Genomic DNA, 14,159 nt, shown 5'->3' with positions numbered 1-14,159 from the left:
CCAGGATGGAACCCTTCCTGACCACCACCACCAGTGTCGGGCCCCGGGGGGAGAGAATCCCTACTCGGTTATCGGGATGTTCATCGAGTTCACATCAAATCTCAGCTCAAATCACCTGCCGGGGCCCGAGCGCCAAAGAACTGTTATTCATTGCTGTCATTAAATCTTTTGTTTCTTGTTCTCGTCTGAGTCTTTCCAGATTGAAATGGAGCTTTAGCTGAAGTTCAAGCTGGAAGACTCCGCCCCCTCCGTTCACCCATTGACGTCATGCTCATCCCCGTCCTCAGCCTGGACCTCACCCTGCACGTTGAATCAGCAATCAGGCTCTTCATAAGAGGATCCACACCCAAACTGTCAGACGCTTCCCAGCTGCGTTCAACCCACCACCTCCCCATCTCCACCCTCATCCTTCGGTTCTCCAGGATGGAACCCTTCCTGACCACCACCACCAGTGTTGGGCCCCGGGGGAGAGCATCCCTAATCGGTTATCGGGATGTTCATCGAGTTCACATCAAATCTCAGCTCAAATCAGCTGCCGGGGCCCGAGCGCCAAAGAACTGTTATTCATTGCTGTCATTAAATCTTTTGTTTCTTGTTCTCGTCTGAGTCTTTCCAGATTGAACTATTAATTTTAAAGCTGCAGTATAACGTTTAGAAAATTGTTTAATTTTTTTTGTTAAAACTGTCACCATGTCTTGACAGTATGTGACAGATAATCTGCTATTGGTGCACTGAAATCTATGGGTTGCAATATTAGTGCTGGGAGGAGGAGCTCCATCATTTCAGATTATTTGGCTCATAGCAAAATGTCACAACATGGTAACACACACACACATTATATATATATATATATATATATATATATATATATATTTACAACAACATTTCTGTCATAAAAGTTAGATACTGCAGGCTATCTTTAACAGCAATAAAACAAGCAAGTCTGTTTGTCAACAAACAAATGTATATTTGTCTTTTGGCAACTCTGACCACTCCCCCAGTTAAGACTTGTAAGGCGGACTTCACACTTCAATATGGCTGCTCTGGTATAAAATGACACATATGAGAGTGACAGTGCCTGCATCACTAAGCTGAACAAAATAAAAATGGTTTTGGAATAATGCTAATGGGTTAATGCCTGAAATTATGTTTGTTAGAGGTACTGCGAACAATGTTTATGGGTTTCGCCATGTTGAAACCGCGATTTCCCCGACTATGTTAACTACCACGCCGGTTTGACGTCAAACACTCTCCGAATTCCGAGGTACCAGAAACGCAACATTAACTAGTTTTTATTAATCAAAACATAAAGTAATAAAGTGGAACCCTTTCTGTCTCATAAAAGCACGTTCCTAAAATATAAGATTAAGTTTCAAGCTAAAGAAAAACAGTGGGTTTTAATATCCCTCCTCTCATAATTGATATTCCCCGCTGCAAGCCGCGGCACTTCCCGTAGAGGGAGCGGTCTACCTCCGCCGCATGTAGAGCCGACAGGACAGAGGCAGTGAGTCAGTTGAGTCGGGCAGCTGGCAGAGAACATCACGCAGACTTTTTTCTTTTCTCTTCATCCCCCCTTTATCTCAGAAGGAACCGCTCACTTGGAATAAAAGACAAGCAAACAAATAAACTGACCATAAAAGAAAAAGAAAATCTTCGTCAAGCACTCTACCCAATGTGAAGAGAAAAGAGGCTGAAAAGAAGAGAAAACAGAAATGGGAGCGTTCAGGCTGCTGCTGTGGAGTTTACATTACCTGGGACTCTATCTGCAACTTAGTGTCTCCACAAGGCAGGCTGGACACCGAGACCTGGAGAACCGCATCTCCGGGAACGGTATGTGTTACATCTCTCTCTTCCCCACTCTTTTCCTGTGAGAGCAGAGAGGAGAGGCTGGCACAGGTACTGCCATCTGCTCACCGGCGGAGGAGGCAGACAAAGAGCACAGGCTTCAAAGGTTGCTGCTGATTACATGCAACTGATGCAAATGAGTGTTTTCCTGTCTCTGGTACTGAAACTAAAAGGAAATTTTTCATATCATACATACAGGAAGTAAGTTTTTATATATATATATATATTTTTACGGAGGGACTGCAGCAACCTGTAAGTCCCAGAGGATTTCAGTCCTCTGAGGTTTGTTCTCGTTGTCCATCCTGGGTTAGGTGCAGTTGCCATGGACATGACTTTGTTTTCTCCTTCCTGTCTTATCAGGAGCTGATGGACTGATGTTATAATATTCTGTATTACTGCTTCCACAGAAATCTGTGTCCTGTTCCGATTCGCCTCCTTCTCCCCAGCCAGGAGCTTTTCCTAAATGGCCTCTGGTGTTTGTTCTTGGACACAGCGAGGAGGCAGGCAGAGTAAATGTAGAAACCTTCTGGTTTCTCTCTGCTTGCTTTGCTTCAGGGTGGCAATGAGGGCAAGTTTCAAAAATGGAGATAAGTTTTAGTGTGTAAGTAAGAAGCAGGAGGGGGAGTGAATTTATAGAATAGGACGAGGATGATGGGGAAAAAACAATCTTAAAATGAATTATGGAGCAGATTGTGATACACAGTGATGTACGACTGGGAGCTTTAAGTTGGTTTATACTATAAAAATTATATTGCATATAATGAAAAACGTATCATCCAGACGTCATTTTTTTATGTCATTAAAAGAACTTAAAACAACAAAAACAGCAGAGGAAGACATCTGCTGGAGCAGCAGGAAGTTGATTTGATTTATTTTTAGAAATGATTGAAAGTGGATTAAGAGCTCAATAAACTCAAATATTTCAAATCTCCAGTAGGAATAATAATGTTTCTGCAGAACAATCTTAAGTTTCCTAAAGATGTCTGACTCTACACACACAGCTGCAGTAAACTGTCGTCATTCTGTTGCCGACCTTTGCTAACGCTAACCTGTTTTCATTTTGATGAGATAATTAGATAATTCCAGTTTTGTAAATTGTTTCAATTCTGTGTGCAGATAAAGCTAACAGAAAAAATAAACGTATCGCTTTGCTTTGACGTCATACAATCTGATGACTGGTGTTTCAGCTGCTTTCTGCAGTCCTAGAACTGCAAATATGTTTCACTACAAGATGCGTCTAGTAAAAACACTAAACTAACGGAGGCCGGCCTAATAGGCCACATGCATTGTCTATTATTGAATTTTAAAGCCTATCTTTATTATTATTTGTTGCTTGTTGTTCCACAATAAAATACTGTAATTACTTTATTGCCCAGCACTACCAGGGCCACCCACCATTTGTTGTATTAATTCAATAGTGTTTTCTAGTGCTTTATAAATACAGTGGTATGGTATCGTTACCTTCCTAAGGCTGTTGGGCTGGCAGCATCATAACCAGGGATGATGAAGGCTGGTTCTGTTCTTAATTGATGCAAAGAAAGATTCTTCATAAAATCGATAAAGTTATGGCCAACCCTGACCATCCTTTACATGAGACTGTTTTGGAAAAGTCAGAGGTCAGAGGCTTTTTTAGATTCACTGTAATACAGACTGCTACAGGAGATGTTTCCTGCCAACAGCCATCATCACCTACAATAACTGAAGAATCTGACTTAACAACATTTAATTCCCCTTTGGGATCAATGAAGTATTTTTTAATTTGAACTGAATTGAATATATTATTAATACATTCAGACTATTTTCCAACATTGTTTCCCTTCCTAAAACCAGCTGGGCTCATAAAGTGAACAAGTTAGCCAGTATGTTTCCCAGTTTGCTCAGCTGCAGAGGAAATGATCCAGTTGGCTTAAACTGGGAGCCGAAGTGTTCTTACAGTTGTCCTCTTTTGGACGTCCTGCCTTCGTTCTGATGTTTCCTGTCTGTTTGTCAGGCTTTTCAGCTTATAGCAGCAGACATGAAAGGACTTTGAACATCATCTTTATCTCCATAAATCTGATGGTTCTTACTTGTGGTCACTGTGTACAAATCAGCAAGTCAGTCTCACAGAACAAAGTTGGCCGAATCCCTGCTGATCCCAGCATTCTTTACACCTTTCCTTCTTCCCAGTGATGAATTGTTTCTTGATTTCTCTCTCTTTCACTTTTAAAAAATAGAGTATTCATAATGCTGCTTCCACGTGGATCCATATGAATAATATCTCGCAGCATGTCGTTGCATCTGTGACATAAAGGATTTGTGTCTGTGGTGTTTCTTTTTTTTCTTCAAGCTGAATGATGTGTTTGTCTGTGTGAGGAGATATTTTAGAGCCGTGTGGGGGATTTTTATGGAAATGAGCTGGTGCATTTACTCTTGTTTTTGTATTGTCCTCGGGGCAGAAAGCAAGAAAAGAGGAGGGCAACAAGAGATTTTAAACTCAAGTGCTTTACCAGATTCATGTAGTGTAATTCCCAATTCTTAATTGAAACAGTAAATGGCCTTGTGCTGCATTAATTAACAAAGAATGGAGCATATTAGTGTTGTGTCGAGTTAAGGCAAATCGGATTTTCTGATGGATTCTGCTTAAATAACTCCCAGAGCAGAGATGATAAGACATGCTCAAGAAATCATGTAACACCTTTATTATTTGCAGAAGAATTGTTCTATTTTTTCTTTCTGTTATGAGAAGAATCCAACCTGTGGGTGATCTCACCCTGACTCACATCGCCCTCATGAAGTAAAGGTCTTTGCTGAGCAGTGGGGAAGCTCTCGTCTGCTTTTCTAAAGCTGTGTTACGATTCTGGCTCGTCTTGCTTGTTTCCAAGTCCCTGAGGGTCATAATTAATCTTCTTCTTTCTTCACTTTCACTCCACCAGCTGGAGCAGAAATCAGCAAAAGACAAACAAAAAGAAAATAAGATAAAAAGTATCAATTAGAAATTATTGGTGTGAGTTTCCAACCTACATCTGCTCTGGCGCTGTTTTACTCATTGATACTTTTCAATTAACTCCTAATTAGGAGCAAGTGAGGAGATTATTCCAGCCAATCAATTGCTTTAAGTATTCAGTGAAGCGTAAATGAGCCATTTTACCAGCAGGAGGTCCAAAGTTTTGTAAGAAAAAAACTAAAAACTACAACTACGTCCACTATTATTGACATTCCTGGTAAAGGACAGAAAATAACACAGAAAATGTTGAAAAAAATTCTACCTTAAATTTACTTATTTATTCTATAAAAAACCATTAAGAAATCATTGTTTTAAACAGAACCACCTGTGCCAAAAATAAGGGGCAAAACTGGGGCATATTTGATGTTTTTAACATTTTTATCTGTCCATAATTTCCTGTTTTCCCCAAAGCATAAATATGTAATACAAGGCTTATTGCTATTCTTCAAAAAAGGACAGAACATGGGGCATGATTTTCAATTAAGAAATATGCTTGTTGATCTCCATAACTCAAAAGATGGCTACAATAAAGTATTTGACCCCAGTTTTTAGTCAAACCCTAACATTTAATTCGGATCGTCTCCAGTGATCAGTCTCACTCTGAGACTTTTTCAACCTCGGTCTCAGAGTGAAACATCTGGAGAATGTTTCCTGTGTGGGTGTTAGCAACTCCACAGGTGTGGAAGTGAACATGGCAGCATGTTTGGGTTCTCCGCTGCGCAGGCAGGTAACAGAAACAATGGCGGATTTCATTGTGCTGCTTAACATGTTCAGTTTAACTCGTCTGTTTCAGAACATAATAGACATTAGCATTTGGTTCAATGGAGACAAGTTCCTATTTTTTAAATGAGGTGGAAGCTTAAAGACAAAATTGTATGCACATTTCAACAACATACTAAAATTACAGCGCCATCCAGTGGCCTGGCATGACAACTACAGCTGGCTCAGGGTGTCTTTGAACGTGGAGCTTTTCTTCAACTGATATCTAAAAATACCATCAGTTTCCAGACAGTAGTCTCATGAAAAAGTAGCCTTGACCTGCAGAGATCTGCATTCAGAATGTTATAGCCAATCGAATCCCAACATGCAGAATGAGCGAGATGGTGAGGGTGATAAACACGTCTGCCAAGGTCAGTGCAGCAAATGTAGTTGTAATTTTAAGGAACTTTTATGAGCCACCATATTTATCTAACACTTTGGGAAATGAGGGTGTTTTTTGAAATACAAACATTAAAAAAGTTATTTAAATGCATGTCGCATGTCTGTAGACTGCAGTTCCAGCAGTGATAAGTTATCTATCTTTGCTTTGGAATGGCTTCCAATATGAAAACATAAAGAGAATAAATAGATTATGATTTATTTCTGCATGGAATTAGCATGTTCTCCATGTGCATGTGTGGGTCTTTGTCTTTCCTTCCACAATCCAAAATCCTGACTGTTGGTTAATTGCTCTCTCCTCCAATGACGGATATCCAGGACAAACACCATGATTAGCAGGTGTTGGCTCCGCTTAAAAACTCACATAATCTTCATAGCAGTTTTCTTAAACACTTTTGTACACCTTTTACTGTAGCAGTATTGAAGGTTCTGTTCATTTCTATCACAGATTACTCAAACGTATGTTGAAAAAAAGAGAGTACTGGCAAATAAACCGAAGCCTGAGTTTTATATCTTTGCCCTCTTTTGACCCCCATCACCAGAAAAACCAGCAGCGCCCCGGCTCCCAGATTGGATTGGATTTGAACCATATTTTCTAATTTACTCATTCAGCGAATCCTTACTGGCTGCCTCAGCCGCTTTAAAGGCTTCAAGCATGGCTGCTCCTTCACACTGTGGCGCTATTTGAGAGGGATTGAGTAGATGGATGTCTGAGTTTAAATCTGGCACAGATACAGCTACAGTCTGCTGTGGTTAAGCTCATTCTAACCCCCAACTCTATCCACTTAAAAACTGGTGTGCAATCTGGAGAAGGCAGGGGGCGACAATTAAACAGAACCACAAGGCAGTGGCATCATCTTTCTATTAGACTATTATATATTTAACAATGGCCAACGCAGCATTGCTGTCAGACTGGCAGATAAAGCAGCTTGTGGAGTTTACTCGTGTCTTCTGCTGAATTAAACACCAAATGTGGCCGTCTGCTGCTCTTCTCCTCCCACTCGCTTACAGTTCATCGTGTGTGATGGTAGGCGGTGTGCTGACATGACAGTGGGCTTCTGTACATTATCACATCAATGGTTCCACCAGGAACAGCAGCCATGGAAAACTCAAAAAGGAACACCGTACAAAACATATTTGATGATGAACATTGATCCAAACATAAGGAAATTTTTACAATCAAATCAATCAGATTTATTTATGAAGCAGCATAAAAATAGCATTGTTTTTTGTCGGCAGCGGATTATTGTAGTAGCAGTGATGAGCAGCAACAAAGTTAGAAAAACACAAATATTAAAAGGGAGCTGGATACCAATGAAATGACTCAGTTTAGGAAGAGAGTCAAAGTAGAAATGTGACTTTAAACGAGATTTAAACAGTTATTACTGAAGGCTGCCTGATTTGTAGAGGCAAACTATTCCATTGTCGGAGCTGCAACTAAAACTCTTTCTCCTCTTGAGTTACAGCAAACCTTAGCTACTGTAAAAAGTCCCACTGGTTTGCTGACCTCAGTGAAAAATAAACTCCGGCCGCACCACACCATCTCTCTCTTCATGTTCATCTGGGTGACATCCAACATGGAAGAGCACGGCCATGTTCTTTGATTCAGCTAAACAAAACAAATAGCAAAAAAATACATTAAAATGAACATATTACAGTTCCAGAATTACAGCAGTTACAGCCTTCTTTCACATGAACACTTAATTTTTATCAACACTTCCACCACTGATAGATTGTGAAGTACACGTATTTTCATCCATGCTAGGCTAAGCTAATTGGTGGCTGCAGGTAGCATTGTGTTTAGCATACCACTGCAAAAAAAAAAAAAATACACAAATTATATTACATGCAGTTTTTAGCGATTCGTTCAGAAGCTTGTACATGAAGAGCCTTTGTGATACAGAATTGAAGTAGCTTGTTAGCGTATTAGTATGTTGATTTATGATAAGATTTCTAAGAAAGCACCAGTACTGCTGAATAGGAAATATGACTGTGTGGATTGTTAAGCAGTAAATCTACAAGAGCAAATGCCTGAAGCTATGAGTCTGATGTGTTCATTGTTAATCCACATTAGCATGTAGCCGCTTAAGCTAGAATCAAACTCAGTATTTCTCTGCCCTGTAATGCTACAGTTCAGGGTGAAAAGGTGATTCAGTTCAATAATACTTTATTTTATCCCAAAAGGAAATGAACTCCTATCATCCAAGTATCTGAAGATGTGGATCCATTTATTTTATCCTATGATTTTAGACATTTTAGGATGAATGTCTAAAGTAACATCTGTTGATTTAACTCGTAACCAAGGATTATTACTTGTAGTTTTGATTGAGTTTTCAAACATGAAAGACTTTAACATATTTTAGCAACTCCATTTTGCCTGTAAAAAGTGCTTTTACTGCATTAAACATTCATTAATGATTTATTTGTCATAATGTGTGGATGAGATGGTGAGGGAGGACGCAGGCAGACCCAGGTTGAAGTGATGATGATGATAATTTAATCACAATAATCCATGGAACAGGACAACAGGGAGCAAGACGCAACACGACGGCACAGGGAAACTGACTGGTACACATGACGAGGATCCGACAAGAGGCAAAGACAACAGGTGGGACTAAATACACTGGGAGGGTAATCAAAGAAACGAGACACAGCTGGGAACAAACAGGGAAGACAGAGACTCACATGGGAACAGACCAATAAACACAGGAAAACCTCAAAATAAGTACACAGAAAACACAGTTCACAACATTATTAGGGCAATAACCGTTAGTTGAGTTTGAATAAATGAAGTGAGACAAAATGTGTGTTTTGCTTGATTATTGGCCAGCTGCTTATTTTCCACTGGCAAAGAATTTACTACAAAAAAACGTTTCCACTAATATTATTGTTCACTTTTTAATCCCATTCCTCATAAGAAAATTATCACCATGTTTTGGTTACTTGTGGGAAAACTCATGATTTGCCTAAAGAAGAATATAACAGTTTAAAGTTTTATTCAAACCCCTGAGGTCTTGAGGTGCGATTGTGATAAAAATCTTGTTGCATCCACAATTAGAAGCCGATAGCAATTCCACAGTCGCACATTACAAAGTCAATAAAACCGCATTTTCCAAATGGTGCTTCCAATTTGAGCTCCAGCCTAAATGTCTTTCAGTGCTGACTGTCTCTTGGCGTCCGTAAATAGAGGAAGAAGGTGACTGTCAGAGCAGACAGGAAGGATGCGTTGGGAGAGAGGGACAGGATGACAGGTTTAGAGCTTGTTGGTGCTCAGCAGTAGGTAGAGCCGATGTATTTAGGTCCTGACCTCAGTATATACTCCTCACTGAGAAGACAAGTGCTGGAGGGCAGCCTGTGATAAATGGCGCGAGGGAAGGAAATTATTAAAGTAGCTGCTTCTTTCCTTCTCCACAAACAGCCTGGTTGTCTCTGGACTTAAGAGTCAAGCTTTTCCACGTCTGCTCCTTTTTGTTTGCATATACTTCCTTTGATAAGAGTGCACTTAAACATGGAGGCCTCTGCATGTCAGATTTGAGAGAAATCAAGCAACATTTTTGTTACTATTCTTACATTCTAAGTATTGCAGTATACTGTTTTCATTCATGCATATTTTAACAGGATTGTTTCTAATAAGGATGCACTGATCCACTTTTTTCACTTCCAATAACGATACCAATATCTAAAGTTAAATATTGGCCGACAGAAAATCAGCTGAACTCACTTATGGTGTTTCTTAGCTTAGTCAAAAAAACAACACAAGTTTAATTTGTTCAGTCAGTGCAATTAGGAGCAGAACAGCCAATGTAAAATAAATAGTAAAGAAGCTGAAACTAACAAAACGATAGGTTGACTATGTGTGGTTCAAAAAATATAATGAGGAATTTTAAATATAATGTAAAATAAATAATAAAGGGCACAAAGCATAGAACTAGACTGAATAGATATGGCCTTATGGATTGAGAACACAGTCACCCCTATCCAATCCAGAATTTTTTTCAAGATTATCACCTATACAGATATTCATATCAGATCTGTACATCTCTGTTATCTCAGTAAAGAAAGCAGAAAATTATATTCTGTTAGTTGAACATGACAAAAGTGTTCTTTAATTAAGACTCTGCTATTATTCTATGTCTTATAAATACTTAGATATTTTTTATGAACCAATATATATGAAACAGTTTAGATTTAGATTTATAAGAAGCAGTACATTTTTTTAATTATCTGGCTCAGATGAACATATTCTAATTTTATATTATAGAAGTACAATATGTTATGTAATCTTGTAAATTTACCCGTACTGTATAATCTCACTTCTTATTATTTTTGATTAGATTTTACATTATGTAAATCTGCATGCTTTTTTCTGTCATTTTGCTGCTGGTACCTGAATTTTTGTACTAAATGATATTTCTGCATAATAAAAATTATGTTGGTAAAATGGAGAACAATACATTGGTTATTACCAGTATAACTGACTCATAGAGAATGCTTGGATCTACTCAATCATTAATCATTAATCAAAGTCAGAAGTCTTTCACTGTTAATTTAAGGCTCGGAAGCATAAAAATGTGTAATCAGTTAACCTGAAGGCGCCTGAACATCTGAAGTCCTATAAACTGGTTTCTATAAATGGCTGCTTCTCTAACTTCACTAATAAGATTGGAAAGAAAAATACTTTTCTTGAAAGAGAAATACAAACATCCTACAAATGTGATTCTACAATCTAAGACATCCAGTGTGTTTGATTCCCCTGGGATTCACATAAATGGAGAAAATGATCCTGACTCACTAAACACTGCACTGTGTCATTTTAATGTTGCACCAACAGTACATGCCAAGACTACAGATTCACTTTCTCCTCTCTAAAACTCAGCACTCATCATCTACATTTTTTTTTTAATTATTATTTTTTATTAAAATGTGCAAATGCAGCAGCAGTCTTTCACCACTCTAATAGTGTGTACCATTATATCGATCTGGCTGATTTGCTTGTAAATCACTTGGATTTTGTTGGAAATATGAATAATTTAGACTCTTGCAAAACTGTCTTGGTACAACATACACTTCCAAGTAATTATTTAAGTTGTTTGTGCCAGCCAGGAGTGTTCAGTCTTTAAGAGCTGCATGTTTTAGTGTGTATAGCAGGGGTCCCCAAACTTTTTCCTGTGAGGGCCTTATAACTTTTCCCTTCTCTGGTGGGGGGCCGTAGTCAGTTTGTTACAGGAAAATTGTGACGATTGCAGGAGTGCCTAAATGTAAAAATGTGTTGTTTTCCAGAAAGCTCAATCAAATAACCCTCTCTGGGTTCTTCACAGAAAAAATCCAGGAAATAACACTATTTATGAAATAAATACCGTATTTTCCGGACTACAAGCCGCAACCCCAAAGTTTTTTAAAAAACCAGTAAACATACATATATAAGCCGCAGAGATATCTGTGGCTATGAGTGTTCTCATACGTACTCAAGGTTTTCCACAATGATGCAGCAGCAGAGGGGGGTGGACACCCAAAATTTGAGTCATAACAGGTCAATTGAATATCACATTTATGACGGTTGAAAAAGAAAAAGTTGCCAAGTTTAGATTTAACTGAACTGATTACGGTATTTTCCGAACGGTAACTGTAACAGTAAAAGTGCTGATCCTTCATGTCTGCTACTAGCATGTGCTAAATGAAAATGGGCTCTTTCTTCTTCTTCTTGTTCTTTAGATTTCAACAGCAGCTTGCATCCATTATTGTTGCACTACTGCCATCTACTGGATCCTAATATCTATACCTCAAATTCTCATAATGATCTCAGTATTATTTAAAAAACTGAAAAATCTTTTTTTTCCCCTCAATGCTATTTAACTCAACAACATTCTCAAATTTCAATTCCCTATTAAAACCTAATTCCGTTTTAATGGGCGCTTTCTTCTTTTATTTCCAATTTTGACTTCCAATGATTCACTTCCTGCTAAAGAGCCCCCTGGTGGTTGAAGAAAAATCCACATATAAGCCGCACTGGGCTATAAGCCGCAAGGTTCAAAGCTTAGGAAAAAAGTAGCGGCTTATAGTCCAGAAAATACGGTATATGAAAAAAAATCTAAATGCTCTCTGGTATTGTTCAGGGGGCCGGATCAAATGTGGAGGCGGGCCGGATTCGGCCCACGGGCTGTAGTTTGGGGACCACTGGTGTATAGGTTTAGCTGAAGCCTGATGGTGAAACATATCTTTGATTGAGGCAAACATTTGGGACACTGATAGCTTTGTGACAGACAAGTCAAAATAGTGCATCATTGTGAAGTAGAGAGGAATCTGACATATGGTTTTCATTTATTTTTACAAATAAAAATCTGAAAAACGTCTTTCTAGTCTATTTGCAAAATACTATATGGAGTTTGTGGAGAATTATCCTTTCTCCTTTTGGTTCTTGATGTATGAGGTTGAAGAAGAGTCAGTGAGTTGAATTCATGAATTCCATTTATTAACAATACAGCTGGTCCATTTGTTCATGCTATCCTTATGGGCTAACAGAGCAACATGGCATCAAACAACAGTTTGTAATTCCCTTTGTTAGTCTCTATCTAAGCTATGCTCTAAAGAGGGAGTTCCATAGTGTGTAATTTCCTTTAGCGTAAGCTTTGCCCGCATGTTCTATGTGAGTGCATGTATACACAAGCATGCAAATAGCTAAAAGAGATAGAGGAAAACACATAATTATTTATTCTCAACAAGTAAAGAAAGGATTGTACCTGCAGGTACACAGAAGCTAGTCAGCAGTACGTTTTGGAAATTACCCAATTTGGTTTTGGACTCTTGAGTAAACTTTACGGATTAAAGTAGCTTTCTTGAAACAAAAGCTACACTGAAATGAAAGTTACAACTTACATCATTATTGAATGTGTTACATTCAAAACAGAAAAACAAGGATCATATCATCACCTTCCTAAAATGTTACACATTCTCTAACATTTGGCCGTGACACATGTAATGTGCCAGTTCGACACTAAGAAGCTCACTGCAGTTTTCCTAGCCTACCCAAACAGCATTAACATTAACAAGGCTGTTGATGTTAATTCAGATTTTGGAAGCGTGGCCACCACGGACTGCACTCTGTTCACTTTCTGCGCTGTCATCACTGAAACAACAGGCAGACTACAAGCCTAAAACAGCTCAGGTATTCATCAGCATCGTTCAGAATTTCTGCTTTAGCTTGCTGATTGGCTTGGTTAAAAATTTACCAAAGGAATCCACAAGTGCAGTGAAGTGAGATTAGAACTGAGCAGAACTACATAGGAAGGCAATGGCCAGGCTAAACATAAAGACATATAAAGAATGCATTTCCTTCACCTCTGATTGTCCTATCCAGTCCTGTTTTTGCAGCCTGTTGGGACATTATATGAGAAGACAATTCACTATGACTATATATGAAACATCGCCAACCATTTATCAGTCTGCACCTGTACATGGCAGAAGGTCGTGTGTTGTACTCATTGCTTGACAATGTGGACTCGGACCTTTTGTATCCTCCATCATTCTTAGCTCTTCCTCCATCTCTCGCCTGTCACCTAATAAAACTGAACCCGTCAGAAAGCCTTCTTCAGAACTGGCACAAACAAGCTACAGGGTCAGGTGGCAGTCAAGGACTCTTCCTCTGTCTTTCTACACAAGTGCCGTCTGTTGCTTTCGTCCTTCGCTTTTTTTTGTTTCAAAGCACTCCAGTGCTGCGCCGGGGTTGGTGTTCAGGGATGTGTGTTTCTGTGGAGGAGTTGGACAGACTTTAAAGGGAAAAAAATGATTGTGGGTAGCTTTCAGCATATTGGTGCAAAGCTGCACTTTCTCTTAAGTGTCCTTCAAGAGCTGAAACCCATCTCTGGGATTCATCATCAGACTTGGGAATGTGTGTGTGTGTGTGTGTGTGTGTGTGTGTGCGCGCGCACGCGCGTTTGTTTGTAATACCTTGTGGGGACAATTGCTCCTTGTGGGGACCGGAGCCTGGTCCCCACAAGGGGAAACCCTGTTTTTGGGTCAGGGGTCAGATTTAGGGCTAAGGCAGAGGTTCCCAAACTGTGGGGCGCGGCACCTGGGGGAGCGCCGGGTAATTGCGGGGGGGGGGCGCGCGGGAAGCCATCTGGATGAAAAAAAAAACAAAGGAAGAAAAAAAAAAACGGACATTGTGAAGAAAGAC

At 39.3% G+C, this 14,159-nt stretch overlaps 1 protein-coding gene across 1 annotated transcript in view; it reads left to right on the top strand.

The window, feature by feature from the left end:
• The first annotated feature begins 1,450 nt into the window (after positions 1–1,450).
• Positions 1,451–14,159, top strand: part of vstm2la (V-set and transmembrane domain containing 2 like a) — a 76,441-nt gene continuing 63,732 nt past the window's right edge. Inside the window, exon 1 of the mRNA XM_007577921.2 lies at positions 1,451–1,830. Coding sequence (XP_007577983.1) covers positions 1,713–1,830 — 118 coding nt within the window. The 5' untranslated portion in view covers positions 1,451–1,712. The remainder of the gene's footprint in view (positions 1,831–14,159) is intronic.

The sequence above is a fragment of the Poecilia formosa genome, unplaced genomic scaffold (genome assembly GCF_000485575.1).
Source record: "Poecilia formosa unplaced genomic scaffold, Poecilia_formosa-5.1.2 Scaffold460, whole genome shotgun sequence".
Taxonomy (NCBI): Eukaryota; Metazoa; Chordata; class Actinopteri; order Cyprinodontiformes; family Poeciliidae; genus Poecilia; species Poecilia formosa.
The sequence above is the reverse complement of the archived record's forward strand: the minus strand, read 5'-3'. Positions and strand labels throughout refer to the sequence as shown.